Genomic DNA, 16,703 nt, shown 5'->3' with positions numbered 1-16,703 from the left:
TTGACAATTTACTGAGGTAAAAGTAACAATACCAAGCAGTGACAAAACTACAATTAAAACCTCTGCATTCAGAGCGGTACTTTGTGTTTATTTTCAGAAAGATGCACTTAAAGTATGACGAGTAAAAAGTACTTGGAACGTTCCCTCCCGACGTTTTACTGTAGTTCTGGAAGCTTATAAATGGTGTTAGCTTGATGAGAAGTTTCTCAAAACCTAAAGAAACTGATTATAACAAAAATAAGCAAATTAAAAATGAATATTGTTACTGCAGGAATGGGATGATAAACTGTAATCTAAAGAGGTCGGACAAATGCAGTGTGAGTTATAGAGTTATTTACCTCTGAGATGGAGAAAAATAAAGTGATAAATGGAAATATTGTAGAGTGGAGTATAATTTCCTTAAGAAAAATAAGTACATTTTGTTTAAGTAAATAAAATCCAAATGATTCAGAAACACTTTCAGTTCGAAGCCAGCCCTGAAAAGAACAAGAAGAGATCCATTCATGAATTATCTATGAATCCAAAGATAATGTGACATGACACCATCTACTTGACTCATCTCCGTCAGGCCCACAAAACAAAACCACAGCTGGATTCCGCCTTTATCCAACAAGAGGCCTAATGACGCAAATGTGTGATTTTTGCAGATGTTTACGCATTGATAAAAAAAAAACACTATAAAAAAAATAAAAGCACTGGCACTTTTTTTGTCACCAATCTGTGCGTAAAATCATCCCCAAAACACGTCCGATGCCGGACGCGCGCGACCCCTAATTTGTTTCCACCCCGCGGCCCCGCAAAGGACACAAATGGTGCTAAAGTGTGTGTGCACCTCCAGGAATTTATTGCGGGGGTTTCGGACTGTAGCTCCAGCCGGCTCGTGGACAATCTGAATGGGGGGGTGGATGGGGAGGTGGTGGTGGGGGGGGGGGTCGCCACAGCAGGGTACGACGCCAGGGCGGCCGTAAAGCCCGTCTAGAGCCGAGCGCCGCTATGGACAAGTGGGTGTACTTTTTATCCAGATTCGTAACCAATATGGTCACCGACCCCGCAAAAAGAAGCAGGGTGGGGCGAGGGTGGGGGGGGGGTCCTTTAAAGTCCAGCCACGGGCCCGGTAGTGTCTTTGGGTCTTTGGGTATATTTTATTGTGACCCGCTTTCGGGATTTGTGGCAGAGCAGCAGCTCTACGGCCCGAGCAGGTGGTGGTTGGGGGGGGGGGGGGGGGGGGGGGGTGTAGCCTACTAATCCGTTTGCAGCTATATGAAGGACATAAAGCAACAGGCCTGGGAAACGCATCGGTGGATGAGGGTGAAGTAGGAAATATATGTTGCTGCCTCTCCACCTTTGTGTGACTCTGCGCCCAGCACCTGATCACCCCTTTCATGGCAGTGGTGGTGTGTGTGTGTGTGTGTGTGTGGGGGGGGGGGGGGTATATCCCACAGGTTAAGTAGGTTTCAATTAACATTCGCCTGTTTTACTCGCTTTTGGAAAAAGAAGAAACGCACTTCAAATGTTGACTTTGCCGTCAGAGAAAAAGAAACGGACAATAGGCGAACGCTGAGTTTAAAGCAAGCGGGGACCAGAGGGGGTCTTTCACCTGCACGGTGTGTGTGTGTGTGTGGGGGGGGGGGGGCATCATTATCTTCACGGGGAAGATTATTATCCACATTACGCGTGGAAATGGAGGAAATCCCGCACGGCTTTGCGGGGAGGAGAGGCGGAAACGCCGGGTTGGTTTCAGGTCTTATACATTGGTGATAAAGTAGATATGAAGATAATAATCACCTAGTGCGCGCTGCTGTGGACCACGCGCGCTTCTGGGACGTTGTTCTGCGAGTTGCGCATCGGAATAAAGGCCAAACTGTTATCCTAGAGGTGATGTTTGTTTGGGTTGAAAACCATCAGCCGTTACGCAGACGAACGTGACGATTCGCGAGTGTCAGTGGTCTTATTTGAAATCGGATCTTAAAGCCGAACAAAAAAAAAAAGAAGAAGAAGAAGGAAAATAAAGCCAGAGGGGGCAAATGGGAAACAGAGACGGCACGACGCATACCTCGGGCTCCTTTAAAGGCGACACCGAATCCGCGTGTCCAATCCATTACCGGGGGGATGAAATTCAAAGTCAGAAAATCTCGCTCGATGAGAAATAAACGAGTTACGTCACGTGCTCATGCGCGGAGGCCATTCCACGAGCACGTCAATTGTCATATCGATTAGTTCAAATTGAACCCGATTACGGTAATAATTCAAGCAAAGACACAACGTCAATGAAACGCGGTGACGTCATTTAGATCATTAGATCATTTAGATCACTAACAGACCGTGACGTGCAGGAAAAAAACTGCACCAATTAATATATTAATATACAGTAAGTAAATAGTCTTTGTGGCATGAAAAAGTACTTTGATATTAAGTAAAAGTATAAATGAGCAGATACTCCATCGCAGTCCGGGTTTGATGTTTTACTGAAACAAAAGTTCATCCATGAAAATCAGAGCAACATCCCATAATGTCCTCAGAGGTCAAACGGCCCCGTCCGAAAGGGACACTTTTGTATTTATTATGAGAACATAAGTACAGATTCCTCAACTCTTGGTTACCTTCGTGCAACAATACAGATGTTGAGAAACTCATGGTGTTGTGTGTAAATGTGTTATAATAAAAGTAACAGCGGGCAGTAAAATACAGTGAGGTAGAAAGTCTATTTTTCCTCTGAGTGAGGCCAAAAGGGGGGGGGGGGGGGGGGGGTTGCCAGCTTGAATGTACATGGCCCATGAAGCTCCTGTCCTTAATACCTGTAATCTCCTCTGAGTGTTCATGAAGGCTGAATGAGCTCATTGATGAGAAAAGGAAACGGAGCCTCACAGGCTGTGACGTTAACATACGGGGGAAACGTGTTTACTTTTAATCAAGTTTCAGCACAACTAGTTCAAACAACTCAATCAGGTTGACACGTCGGGGTGGTACTTTCATATGTATATACTGTGTACTGTATATACATATATGATGTGTAGTACTCCACGTCTACCGTAGGGGGCACATTTGATCTTTGAGCCCGAAGCGCCACTAACACACCGGTTTGATGCTCAACGCGTGATATGTTCTACTCACGTGATCAACTTGTTTACTTTCAGTTGTTACGTAACACCGAGCGACGACAGCAGAAAGGATGGACACGAACGGACGTTCCACGCAGTCCTTTATTACTGAAATGTGTGTTTTCTATGTTTGTAAATCAGCAGGCGTGGAACATTTCTCTGTGCAAACACTTTTTGGTACTTTAACAACAACCACGTATTCTCATCAAAACCAACGGTCTTCTGAAATAAATACAACACGCTTACATTTAACAAAAGGTATTACCCTCGATATCAGGCAAATACGAGGGTGCAAAGTGCATCATGTAACAGTTAAGGGGTGGGGGGGGGGGGGGGGGGGCAGGATCAGATGGGATTGGGAGTGAAGGATCACGTGTGAGTTTGTTGTTTTCCCCATGCAGATCCCCAGATGGGACGCAGTGTCACTCACACTTCTCCGACCAATAAGGTACCACTTTCCTTTTGCCGTATCCGGGAAATAATAAAGAACTACTTTATAGAGATTGGAGCAACGGCCGCACGCACAGCTTTTATTAACAGTTCACAGCCACGTCGTCTCCCCTCTAACAGGCCTTTAGGTTCCCGCCTTTTGTAGGTTAAGTGTTTTCGTGGTATTTCTGAGGGGGGAATGAAGAAATGATTGGAATTTGATTACGTTTTAGTTGAGGCACTTTGCATGGTAAATGGTGCATGGAGATTTGCATGGTACTGAAACAACTGAAACCCATTTCTCTCTCTGGTGCCTCTTTGGTCACAGCCACAGAGCTCATGGGGGCTCTTAAAGTAAAAACTCCTGACAATCTCAAGAGCGTTAATTTATGCTTTTAGAAGACGACCACCGTGCCTGGGCCAAATCATGAAAACAGACACCTTTAGATTCTCACGCTTTGAGGGCTAGAAGAGGAGTGAACGCGGCCGGGCTCATTCCGCTCTGACCTCGGTGAAGGGTAACGCCAGATGCAAAGAGATGCATTTGAGAGGAAGGAACCTTTCAGCCTCCGTTTGACAGGAAGAGGAGATCTATACGGAGAAGTTCCATCGGCGGGAGGCCCCGTGCACGACGCTCATCATGGACCACAGTGGTTTCTTTACTTACATCAACAAAAGGTGAGGCACACGAGTCAGGAGACACATTCTCTCCAGTTAATTGTAAAAGAATAAGAGGTATAAAACTGAAAAACATGCACAAAAGTAAACACTGTCAAAATCACAAGCCAATCCCTTTGGGAAATAAAAACAAACAGGGGTCTGTTGTCGTGGAGAAAAACAGGAAACAGACTCATTTTGAGGAAAACTTCAAGCGCAAAGGTCGGGAAGGTCACCAATGAAAGATGCACAACACCGACCCTTCCCCTGTTGGGGGGCAATATTTTTGGAGGCCTCTCACACAGGCCTCCATCAGCTCAGAAGTGAACATTGTTAAATATCTGTACATTACCTCAGTGTTCGGTTGAGATATATGAGGGGGACCCTCTTGGATAGTTATCATACAGCGAGTGGCTTGTGGTGGATGCATATCATTTATAGCAGGAGTGGGAGGGGCGAGGGAGAGGAGGGGAGGAGGGGGGGGGGGGGGGGGGGGTAGAGTCTTAACCCTGGAAATAAGCACATTCAGTCACCAACCCAACCACAGGAGATCCAACACCAGGGGTCAAAGTTCAGCTACTGGCATTTTCAAGTTGAGGAACAGATTATCAAGGGTCACGTCAGCATATTGCTCCAAACAACACAAAGGCCTTTTGGGTGTTTGATATAAGAAAAAGGCCATTTTTGGAGGCGATCTCATTCCTAGAAAAGGTGAAGTGGGGGGGGGGGGGGGGGGCGGGAGAATCCGTTGCCAGCGTTATGTACACCACCACGCGCTCGGCGGCCCGCGTCAGGCGTTCCTGCGGGAGTTGCTGGTGGCGGACGAGCGGCCCGTCTCGTGGTCCGGTCTGTACTTCAGCCAGCAGATGAGCCAGGTGACGACCACCGAGAACATGGCCAGGATGCTGGCCACCGACAGGCAAATGGGTCCCGCCGGCGAGGGCGGGATGCCGTGGCTGTGCACGAAGATCAGGCCCATGAAGAGCAACACCAGCATGGAGAGGAAGGAGAAGATCACGCAGACGCAGCCGGTGGTCAGCGCGACCCTCTTGCAGCTCTGGCAGCTGTCGTAGCGCACGGAGTCCTGGGAGAGGGTGGTGGCGGCGGACACGGTGGTGGACGGGGTCGCCTGGCTGACGCTGGACGCGCCCGACGCCTCTTCCCGGCGAAGGGCGACGAGCGCCGGGTGCAGCGGGGGAGGGTACGGCGGCAGCGCGTCCTGGGGCAAGGGGTCCGACTCGATGTACAGCGGGAAATCCTCCGTCACCTTGGTGTTGTTGGGCAGGTTCTGGATCCGGTAATCCGGCACCGGGGTCCGGTGCCGGCAGACCGGGCAGCTGACGCGCCACGGCCGCTCCTCCCGCAGATGGAGCGTGTTCAGGCACTCCTCGCAGAACGTGTGCAGGCACTCGAGGATCTTCGGGGCGCGTCGGTCGAGGTCGAAGTAATTGTAGCAGATCTTGCACTCGTACTCCTCGTAGGGGAGCACGGAGCAGGCCTCGGCGGGGGGTCCCGCCGCGCCGGGGGCCAGATCTACCTCCGCCATGTCATCTCTCGCCATGCACGCGCTCCGGCGAACACAAAGGGGGAGCTGGCGGACGGATGCTGATGACGGCGCACGTCGCTCCTGCTCTCTCCCTCCTCCGCCGCCGCCCCGCTCACCGGGGCGCCATCACCATCCGCGCGCGTCGACGTTGTCGTCGATGTGGCTGATTTTTTTTCTCCAAAAATGTTTATATATAAACAGCCTCCCGCCGAGATGCGCTGTTAGAGCCGCCGCCGCTGCGCCCAAAACGATCGGAATCCCGGTTGAATATGGAGGAAAACCAGGTCGCGGCCGCCGCTCGGCTGTGTGGGAGTAGATGATGTAATGGTGGTGACTCCGAGCATCCCACAAAGCGGCAGAGAGAGAGAGAGAGAGAGGAGAGGATGAGGATGATGGTGGTGGTGGTGGTGGTGGTGATGTGTCGCCCCGAAAGTCCCGTTAAACGCAGAGTGTTGTTGTTGTTGTTGTTTCCATTGCGCTCCGCTTGGATTTACGCAGTTACGTATACCGCGCACGTCACGGTGCCTAATTTGGTCAAATGGGGGCATTGATTCCCCGTTTCCGGTAACAGTGTGCGCGTCTGACCACCGTGTTCCAACCAAACACATACTCGGGATTCACGATGAGTCCACTGAGGGGAAAACACCAATAATTATTATCTGATTTGTGAGTAAATATTGTTGGTATTCAGGCATGAAATAAGTCATTTTGTATTTGTATAAAAGCAACAGTCCATGATATTCCAAAGATATTCCAAAGATATTAAGATATTAAGTTAAAAAAAAAGAAAAGTAACTTTTTCTATTTAGCTATTATTGAAATATATTACTAAATAATTAAGGTGATACGCTGCTTGGTCCCTTCATACAACAACGCCAGTTGAAGACACGTATCGGCAGCAGTCAAATAAATGAGGTAAAAAGTTTCTTCAATAGCCTCCAAGCTCAGTGATGTAACCATCTCACAAGGGTTTTACAGCGAAACAATGTAATCTTGTTATCTTTATTTTTATTTAGTTTAAAGGGACTACAAAGCTCTGCACGTGTTGAATGAATCACACCAAGGATCATTTGGAGGGACTGCAGTTATCTCACTTTATGTTTGTCCGCATGTGGTAAAAACTGAAGAGTCACAAAATGAAGCCGATTTTAACAGTATGCTCATTAATGCTCTTATGACACGAGTAGGACGTTGGAGAAGCTCAAATGGTCTCGAACCCTGCGGTTACTCTTTGCACTGACACGTCTCAGCGAAGCTTTTGTGTATTCCATTTACAACATTGTGGGAATATCGAAGTCCTGGTTTAACACCTTTTACACCAGGTCACAGAAACGTGGTTGAAAGACACACATAAAGTCTTGTTATACAAATCTTTTTATCCATTCCCCTACAAGTGAAACGTGTTCTGTTCAGCCCCACAGTCTCCATAACAAGGGGGGGCGAACAGGTCTGAGTTCAGGCCTCACAGAGCCCTGGGACGACCTTTAGCTCTCAGTAGTTTATAAATAAATGAATATTTGCCCAGACCTTTGGTGGAGGACGACTGATAACAAACACGCGGTAGAGTCTGAAGCCTTCAACGTCCAAAATGAGTAAAGCCTCGTTACCATGGTGATCGTTAAGAGGCTGATGAAGAGGCAGCATTTTTTTTTTAAATAATGCAGTCTAATTTTACCACAATATACCTCACTGTAAACTCTGTCCTCTGGCTCAACGTGTGTTTTGTATTAAAACTGACATATGCAATATTTCATTGTCCTCTAATGTCAAACAATGCATTGGCAGCAGGTTGAGGACCTCTGGTCGGACATTCGTATCGTGAAATCGTAATAAATCTGCCTTCAAGTACCGAAACATCCCCGTATAAAGTTCAGGAGCAAACCTGAGCGCACCTGTTCAAGTCTCCTCGCTTAACCCCGCCCCGCCGCGCACACCTGCGCCTCACAGCAGCAGCCGCACCTGCACGGAGCTCTGCCGCCCCTCCCCCCCCCCGCTGCGAGCGTCCATAGTGAAGAGAATCCACATCCCCTCGCGCGTCTCTCCCGCCCCCCCCGGTGACATGCTGCGGTCCCTGGCTTACCTCCACGACTCGGAGCTCGTGGCCCGCTTCCAGAGGCGATGCGGACTCTTCCTCGTGGGCGCCGCGCGTCACGAGCGGCAGGATAAGAATTCCAACTTTAACCAGCGGGAGAAGGACGGAGCCATTAGTGTAAGTCGGAGAGAAGTGGTTTTGTTTTGTGGCGAACCTTAAAACCTGATTTTCAATTTGAAAAACAGAAACCACATTTGGCCACATAGAGAACCAAAGTATTGGATTCACTCAAAGTGTGAGATTCCTCTAAAAATGAACACTTGGACGAATATTTTGGGTTTCATGAGAAGTGACATGCGCGACCGGTTTGCTCCTCCTCTATTTACACATTGCGCAAAACAAACCGGCTGTTCCGGTTCGTCCGGGTGCCGGGAGTCAGCCGGAGATCCCCATCAGCGCAATACGTGACATTCTGCAGGCGAACTCCTCCTGGAGGCCGGACAGGGGGCAGATGAGGGGCAGATGCGTGGAGGTTGAGCATCAGCTGGGACGCTGTTGTACATTAATAACTCAAATAGTAAAATACACAAGGAACAGACAAATTGCATAAATATAACATGTGTTTGAGATGGACGTTTGGGTCATGCAGGGCAACGCGTTGCTCAATAACCAGGGCGATGCTCGTTGTTGTTGTTGGACCGTTCCAACGTCACCTTCAACCACTGTGACTGTGTGGAACTCAAGACCCCCCCAGGTCTGTAGTCTACAGAAAAACCAGCAGGAAATACAGTCAATAGTCACCCCCTTTTTATAGTTCTCTTTTTGTCCCCTCCCATTCTGTTAACAGTACAACTTTTAATTACTAAAACATTGACTAGTCTTACCAGACAGTTCTTCAGCAAGCCGTCCGGCTCCTTAAAGTAGACCTCGTAGAACTGTGAAAACTAACAATTGGACATGAAATAAACAGAGGTGTCAAATCGCATCATTACTCAAGCAGAAGAATCGATACGAGGGTTTAAAAATACTTCTGTTGAAGTATCAACTCAAGCTTTTTACTCAAGTAAAAGTATAAAAGAACTACTTAAAGTATAAAAGTAATGCAAGGGGAAAACATTCCGTTATGGACAAACTCTTAATGTGAAACCCCGCTTACAGAACATGTCATTCCGTGCGCACTCCTGTTATAATGATGGGAAACACTGAGCTGGCAGCGGTCGTTGTCTGAACATCGGCCAAATAACTCGTTTTTGCGAGTCGCTGTGTTGCCAGATCCTCAAAAAAGTTCGTTTTTGAGTTCAATGAGTAACGGGGGAAGATGCTCATTGAACGTTACGTGGAATCCGCACGAGGAAGAGGAGGGTCCATGTCGCTAAATCCCCAACCGAGATTGGCTTGTGCCGCTCTGAAAAAAGGCTCCTGCCACCGGCCACCGGAACCTGCCCTTCTGAAAAAGGAACCTTCCAACGATCGCTTTTTGACCTACGACAGCAAACAATGAGGAGTTGGAGCCTTTGAGCCCTTATATTCTGGCGTGTTTCCCCCCCGCAGGCCGGCAGCAGGCCTCAGTACGAGGTGACCAGCTGGCCTCTGCACTTCCTCTTCCTGGTGTCGGCCGGCTTGGGGCACGAACTCTTCTACATCACCTGCCTGCCGAACATCCACTGGAGCCTGGACCCGTTCCTGTGCCGGCGCCTCGTCAACATGTGGACTGTAAGTCGTGGCCGGGGGGAGGGGGGGGAGTCAGGGAGGTGGGGGGGGGGGGGTGCGCATCCGACTGATGTTGGTCCGTTACACAATGCCACCTCTCTTCTCTCTCTCTCTCTGCTCTTCGTGGCCCTCTCTTCACCTTTCAACCTCCTTTCATCCCCCCCCCCCCCTGCGCTTTCCCTTCCAGTGACCTGTCTCTGACACCACCATGTTCATCTACCCCCCCAGGCCTGTGGGGCCACTGGGGCCAGCCTGACCAAGGGGCCCTTGACACGGCAACCCAAGGCCACACATAGGGACGTATTACCGGGAAAATAATCGTTATGGATCTTTTTAGACGTTTAATCCAGCAGGAGACAAGGCAGCGTGACAACGCGTGGGACGTGTTCACCGAGGGGGGGGGGGGGCATTGAATGCTTTATAGCGACGAGCACAGTCGGCCATAAAGGGTCCCTCCTGCACTGTGCGTGATGTGCAGTGTGTTTTTGGACCCTTTGTGTCCCCCGCCTCGAGCACTGGGTGGGTGCCCTGTGTCTGAACCCCTCATTCGACCCCCCCGCCGCCACCTCCAGGGCAAGAGACACCATTCTTTGAACTCTTTTTATTTCTAACTGCACATAAACACCAACACACACTTGTCGCCCTCCCTGCCTCCTAAACATGCTCATCGCCCGCCCTCTAGTTAGACATTACCAGCTTGTCCCCCCCCCCCCCGTCTACCAGCAGTGTTTTATCGTCCTCATCAGCGCTCTGAGCGCTCTCCCTCTCCCGCTCTCTGTGTGTGGACTGAACGTTTGGTCTGTCAGCCCTCGGGGGCTCATCACCCTGCACTCCCTCAGCTTCTAACCCCCCCCTCCCATTGTGCTGGTGGAGTCCTCGATGGGTTCACGGAGGGTTCCGTCTCCGTCTCGCGCGCTAAAAAACTGGCAACTCGCGGCAACATCTGAAGTGCAGCCGTGCGGATTTAGACTTGTATGCATGAGTACACAGATTGCAGGTCCATTACTGAAAAGCACAGTTTACCCCCCCTCCCTCACCTCGTGTCCTTCACCGATCTGCATTGCCTTTACTTGCAGGGTGCCTTTGGTAGACTTTGAAAACAGCGGCTGTCGGTGACCATATGCTCATGCATTACATTGCCGTGTCGCCCGGCGTTCCAGTAGCACCGTTTCATGCAGATGGTGCAGCCCCCCCCCCTTACGGGTCCAAACACATCCAGCTGTACCCGCGGCGTGTGGAACTGCACTTCCTTTATTCCCAGAAGACAATGCTCTGATCAGCCATCAGCGATGAAGGCCAGAGGTCGGAATCTGTCCGCCTGTGAGTAAAAATACTTTGTCACATGACAGTGGGATCCTGCGTTGCCATGGCTGCAAGGAAGGTCACTGCTGTAGCAGCAGGAATAACTACAGTACATTTGTCCACCACATAAGTGCTTGAAAATGAGGACAAAAATGCATGCTGGGGCTGATGTGTGGGATTTGGGCGTGACGACTGGTTAGACCCGGTTCGACGGTCACATCTGGCCCATTGAGGAGAATCCACCATGTTAGTGGACTTGGTCTTGTTGTTCCAAATCAACAGACTATCTGCCTCAATGAACACTGTCTCTATTGTGATAGGCGATTTGTTTACTGCTCCCCCTGAAAAAGATTCACACCACAAAACATTAGTTGTGACTCCAGATGTTGGAGTTGGGTACATCCAAGCACTGAATGAGACGGACTAAAGACTCCCAGAGGCGGCCGGCCGTGGTGGAGACCTCTCAATCCCAAGGTAGCCCCGCCCCTTGAGCGTGCCACGATTTATCGTCTGTCTTACTCTCAATGGCACCAACAATCAAAATAATCACGCTATCGTAGAAGACTTGAAACTAGAGACTGAGACCATAAAGTCATGTTTACAATGTTTACTGAGGAAATAAATCAAGAGAGAAGAAGAGTCATTTCCTCATAGACGTCTATGGGAGCAGAGGAGTCGCCCCCTGCTGGTCACTACAGAGAAGTAGAGTCATTTCCTCATAGACGTCTATGGGAGCAGAGGAGTCGCCCCCTGCTGGTCACTACAGAGAAGTAGAGTCATTTCCTCATAGACGTCTATGGGAGCAGAGGAGTCGCCCCCTGCTGGTCACTACAGAGAAGTAGAGTCATTTCCTCATAGACGTCTATGGGAGCAGAGGAGTCGCCCCCTGCTGGTCACTACAGAGAAGTAGAGTCATTTCCTCATAGACGTCTATGGGAGCAGAGGAGTCGCCCCCTGCTGGTCACTACAGAGAAGTAGAGTCATTTCCTCATAGACGTCTATGGGAGCAGAGGAGTCGCCCCCTGCTGGTCACTACAGAGAAGTAGAGTCATTTCCTCATAGACGTCTATGGGAGCAGAGGAGTCGCCCCCTGAGAATGCGGCTTTAAGGCGCTGGCTTCACTCTTTATTTCATTTCATTTTCCTCTGCTGCTCACTTCAGAGAACTAATCTTCTACACATTGAGAGGACTTGAAGAACATTTGCCGTACTAATTTTCTTCTTTGTCAGTGGAGAAGTGAACGCCACAAAATGTGTCGCAGGTTGTTTTACGCGATTGATCGTTATTTTATCCACACAGATGGAGATTCCACCACCGAGGTGGTCACAGGTCTGCTGTGTCACATTCAGCCTTCAGTCTGTTGGCTGTGTAACAAAACAAACATCTTGTGCGTTCGTTTTCTCCACCCTACACACACACACACACTTGCTCTAATCTACATGTTGACAGATCAAAGTCCAAAGGTGCCCTGGCGGCTTCGATCAATACACTTATTCACAAGGAAGCACACACTCAATCATGCCCGTGTGTGTGTGTGTGTGTGTGTGTGTGTTTAACTCTTCCCTCCATGTGACCGGCCGGCTCTTGGTCCTTTGGATGTAACTTGCACAAAGACACCAATGAGACAGACGCTCGTGAGTCACTTGAATATAATGTTTGTGTTGATGGTGTGCGGAGGGAGAGGGGGGGGGGGGGGGGGGGCGGGGGGGTTGTATGGTATCATGCGAGCACTTGAACTGGGAGGCAGATTCCTTGTGTGAAGGCAGAGGGGGGGGGGGGGGTCGGTAGGGGGGCACAGGGGATGATGTGCGCACAGTGCGGCTCGTTGTGTGAATACATGGGGAGTGCACGGGGGTCAGACGGGCTAATCGTCCGTCCTCTGTTTATTGTCCGCTCCGTGGTGTCGGTCCGCCTGCACGCGTGCAGAAACCTTGCGTGCGTGCGTGCGTGTGTGTGTACATGCTAATATTGGAAATGATGCACTCTATTTGAATGCATTTGCAGATAATTAATTACGTTTGGGTGAGAATAACACTGTTGTTTAATCTTTGTCTCCTTCTTATTCATGCTAATGTCGTTTTGTGTGTCTCCCACCGAAAAATCCGTTCCCTCCTAGCTTACAGTCTTGGGGGAGAACTGGCCTGTAATGCATCCCCTCCGCCCTGTGACGCCCGTTGATCCCCTTCTCAACGTGCCGGTGTTCACTTCACGTACCCGCATACATCTCACCAGCGGGGGATCAGACATTGTTTTTCCTCTTCTTCCTCTATATCCCGTTCGCCATGGTAACAAGCGCTCCCTGATTACAGCGTCGGTCCAAATGGTAAATGACAACCTCTCCGTTCTCCCCCTTAAACACACACATTTAGCGTCCTGTGCTCGCTGCCTCGCCAAGACAGCCACTCATTAAATATACAAGGCAGAGCTTTAAATAAACCTGGAGCTGCAGCAGACGCCCCCCCCCCATCAGAGGGCCGCTGGGGATCTCATGAAAGGGAATAGGCAGCACGTTTGGCAGAGACACACACACCTTGTCAGGGGTCTTCAGTCCGACCGACCGGCCCGAAGACGCTTTGTCAGCAAACACGACCTTCTTCAATTCTCAGTTTCTTTCAATAGATTTAGTTTCCTACAGACTGCAGCATCAGGACTTTAAACCACAGCTGGGACGGGTTTTTTTATTTATTTTTGAGTGGAAATGGTGATTACTTATTCATGCGAGTGTGCTAAGGTTTAGCGCTCAGCACGGTCAGGATTTTACTTCCTCTTCTCGTTATTTCATCATCGTCTTCCTCCATCGTTCTCTGATTTCAGCACCGTCTTCCGGTCCGTTCTGCTGTTTGCGTGTAATTATGCGGTAGACTTATTATGGGGCCGTGTTTTTACACACCTTACAGTGAGTGGGAATAGTCTCAGTCCTTTTGCGTCAGCGGCATCAAAGAATGAAAAGGCCACGTGGCTCCAATGAGGTACCTGTTGTCCTCCGGCAGCTGGTGATGTACGTGGGGCAGGCGACGAAGGACGTGCTGAAGCTGCCCCGCCCTCTCTCGCCCCCCGTGGTCAAACTGGAGACGCGCGTCGACGCCGAATACGGGCTGCCCTCCACCCACGCCATGGCCGCCACCGCCATCTCCTTCACGGTGCTGCTGAGCGCTCCGGCCAGGATACAGGTGGGCGAAGCGACTCGGGAGAGAACATCTGTGGCGTGGTTGTTGATGTTGAGCCACGCCGAAATGTTCCCGTTGACAATGTCGGCCTGTTATTTCAGGACGGCCATTAGAGCGGCGGGGCAGCAGGTTGGGGTCCAACCTGAGCGGCTTCTCCCTCACACCAAAAGTAGTGTTGGGCGCTCAATGGGAGCGGATTGGGATGCGAGGGAGGGGCCCCGCTGTCCATCAAGGGGTCCCGGCTGAGCCGTTTGGACAATGGGCGGGGGGCGGGGGCCGGCGGTCACCATCCGTCACCATCAGCCGCCGCCAGCCGCCGCTCGGTGCTCTGATGGACTCGGCTGAGTCAATGACTGTCAGTCCCCGTCTCCTCCTCCTCCTCCTCCTGGCGAGTCTTCTCCTCTTTGTGTCCCCCCCCCACTCTACTGCCAAGTCAATAAAACACTCGGCCCACTCGCTCGTCCCCACGCACTGAAACGCCCAATGCTGGTTTACAGCCGCGACAGCTGTCCGCCGCCGCTCCTTTGTTCACGCCGCTGGAGCTGCTTGCCTCCGTTTTCTGGCAATCCCGCTCTCAAGGTCAGACGAATCCCCCCGGGACGCCCCCCCCTCCCCCGTGTGTACAGTAGAGCACTTAACCGGGGTCTTAAAATTCCTCCAGGATTCCCCTGAAAAAGAAAAAAAAAAAAAAACAGCATGTACAGCTGTAGATGAGCGGCGAGGCTGCTGCAGAGGCCTCGGGGCAGCTCGCCCGCTTCCCCCGAAAGCAGGTCAGAGGTCACGACAGTCAATCAGCGTGCCCCCCGCCGCCCTCCTCCTCCTCCTCCTGTCCGCGGCGTCCTTTGTGGCCATTCAACAAAATAAAAAAAAAAGCCTCTCTTCATGAACTACCAGTGAAAAGGCTTCCAGCTGCAAAAGACAGGAAAAGACACAGGAAGAAAAAGAAAAAGGCCGAGAGGAGGGAGGGGGAGAGCACGGGAGGGGAGGTGAATGAATACACAAGGCCTCTCTTCTCACTGTTATTGAAATGCGGACTGGGAGGGGGGAGGGGGGGGGGGGGGGGGACAAAAACCTGTCAATGTAGGTACAAGGAGGGAGGACGCAGAAGATGGAGGGACAGTAGAGGAAATAAAAGGAGCCGGGCCGCTTCGTCACCACGCGGAGCGTCAACCAATGGATGAGTTAGGCAGATTTCAGCTTTTGGCTAGTGATGTAATGTGTGTGTGTGTGTGTGTGTGTGTGTGTGTGTGTGTGTGTGTGTGTGTGTGTGTGTGTGTGTGTGTGTGTGTCCCTCAGTTCCAGTTCGAGGTGGGTCTGCTGATCGCTCTGACGCTGTCGTCTTTGGTGTGTCTGAGCCGCCTCTACACGGGCATGCACTCCGTTCTGGTGAGCTCGTCCCTCTCACATACACACATTATATATATATATATATATATATATATATATATATATATATATAATGTGTGTAATAAATTATATATATATATATATATATATATATATATATGATTCATAATTTATGTGTCTGGTTAAACTGTCTGAGGCTTTGATCCAAGAGATTCTGGGCTGAAAACTTAATTTCATATTAAGTTCATAATAATTGAACATTTGGTTAATATGCTTTCTTCAATTTTTCAAATGAATTTTTTTTTTAAAACATCTGTCTGACAGCAGATGGAAAGTGGCCTCTAACGCTCAGTCCAACTGTCCAAACGAACGAATAAACACACGTATGTAATGATCACGTGACCGCTGTGGTACCATCCATGGATCACAGACCCTTTGACCTCTGTGCCCCCCCCCCCCAGGATGTGCTGTGCGGCGTCCTGCTCTCCGCCCTCCTCCTCTTCCTCACCTTCCCCTACTGGGAGGCCTTCGACCGCCTGCAGCTCAGCAGCGCCGCCTCCCCGGCGGCGGCGCCGGCGCTGCTCCTCCTCCTCAGCTACACCTACCCGGATGCGGCGCGCTACAGCACCACGCGGGGGGACACCACCACCATCCTGGGGGCCGGGGCCGGCTGCTCGGTGGGCTACTGGGTCAACGAGCGGCTGGGCCGGACCTTCGAGCCCCGGGGCCCGCTGCCGGCGCCGCTGCCCGCGCTCACGGCCGCCGCCCTGGCGCGAGGGGCGGCGCGCTTCCTGGTGGGGGCGGCGGCCGTGCTGGGGACTCGGCAGGCGGCCAAAGCGGCGAGCCTGCGGGCGCTGTACGCGTGGTACGGCGTGCGGGGGGGCGACCGCGCCGCCGCCGCCAGGAGGCGAGAGATCGAAGTGCCGTACAAGTTCTTCACGTACGCCGCCGTGGGACTGGTCAATTCAGTACTGGTCAACAGGGTGTTCGTTCTACTGGGGCTCCTGTGACCCCCCCACTCAGAAATGACCCTCATATTTATGTCACTGTGTCACCAGAGGACTTTTTATTTCACGTTAACGCAGCTGGGAACGAATGTAACTGAATTAAAGTGAAGTGAAAACTACTACGATCATTATTACGGGCGGGTAATGAGACGGACGGGCTCAAACCAGTTTGACAGAAACTCGCCAACTTCCTCTCCGCAGCTCCAACCGTTGTCCTGAAATCCCCTCGGCTCCCCGATAGAGACGGCGTGTTCAGGGCGGAAACGTCGGCGCTCTTCTGCTACAGTAGTTTGTCAGAGCGCGTTTACACGGCGGCTTGTTATGCGGCGCGGTTTGCCTCTCTGGGACCAGACAGCGAGGACGCCTGTGTGCGCCGGTCACCTGACAAAAAGACACCAACGACAGCCA

General features: G+C 51.0%; 2 protein-coding genes and 1 long non-coding RNA gene across 4 annotated transcripts; 1 reads left to right on the top strand and 2 right to left on the bottom strand.

The window, feature by feature from the left end:
• Nucleotides 1–3,182: 3,182 nt before the first annotated feature.
• rnf228 (ring finger protein 228) lies at nt 3,183–6,218 on the bottom strand. The gene has a single exon (XM_078107204.1). It carries the CDS (start codon nt 5,743–5,745, stop codon nt 4,975–4,977), a length of 771 nt encoding a protein of 256 aa, XP_077963330.1. The 5' UTR covers nt 5,746–6,218; the 3' UTR covers nt 3,183–4,974.
• A 1,258-nt stretch (nt 6,219–7,476) lies between these two features.
• sgpp2 (sphingosine-1-phosphate phosphatase 2) lies at nt 7,477–16,414 on the top strand. Of its 2 annotated transcripts, XM_078107193.1 has the most exons (5): nt 7,477–7,939; nt 9,314–9,475; nt 13,765–13,944; nt 15,238–15,327; nt 15,750–16,414. In XM_078107193.1, exons 1-5 carry the CDS (start codon nt 7,790–7,792, stop codon nt 16,296–16,298), a joined length of 1,131 nt encoding a protein of 376 aa, XP_077963319.1. In that variant the 5' UTR covers nt 7,477–7,789; the 3' UTR covers nt 16,299–16,414. The 2 variants fall into 2 exon arrangements, with proteins under 2 accessions (XP_077963319.1, XP_077963324.1); XM_078107198.1 differs by lacking the exons at nt 7,477–7,939; nt 9,314–9,475 and adding an exon at nt 12,786–13,097.
• LOC144410400 (uncharacterized) lies at nt 8,393–13,885 on the bottom strand. The gene is made up of 3 exons (XR_013468436.1): nt 13,748–13,885; nt 8,647–8,706; nt 8,393–8,525 (listed from the first exon to the last, which is right to left on the bottom strand). It is a non-coding gene; the product is annotated as an uncharacterized LOC144410400 (long non-coding RNA).
• Nucleotides 16,415–16,703: the final 289 nt, after the last annotated feature.

The sequence above is a fragment of the Gasterosteus aculeatus genome, chromosome 1 (genome assembly GCF_964276395.1).
Source record: "Gasterosteus aculeatus chromosome 1, fGasAcu3.hap1.1, whole genome shotgun sequence".
NCBI lineage: Eukaryota > Metazoa > Chordata > Actinopteri > Perciformes > Gasterosteidae > Gasterosteus > Gasterosteus aculeatus.
The sequence above is the reverse complement of the archived record's forward strand: the minus strand, read 5'-3'. Positions and strand labels throughout refer to the sequence as shown.

Bases quoted from the DNA above. Each gene is read 5' to 3' on its own strand.
- rnf228 (XM_078107204.1), bottom strand. From the start codon at position 5,745: ATGGCGAGAGATGACATGGCGGAGGTAGATCTGGCCCCCGGCGCGGCG.
- sgpp2 (XM_078107193.1), top strand. From the start codon at position 7,790: ATGCTGCGGTCCCTGGCTTACCTCCACGACTCGGAGCTCGTGGCCCGC. The intron at 9,476-13,764 runs GTAAGTCGTGGC...GTCCTCCGGCAG, and splicing joins GCCTCGTCAACATGTGGACT to CTGGTGATGTACGTGGGGCA. The intron at 15,328-15,749 runs GTGAGCTCGTCC...CCCCCCCCCCAG, and splicing joins CGGGCATGCACTCCGTTCTG to GATGTGCTGTGCGGCGTCCT.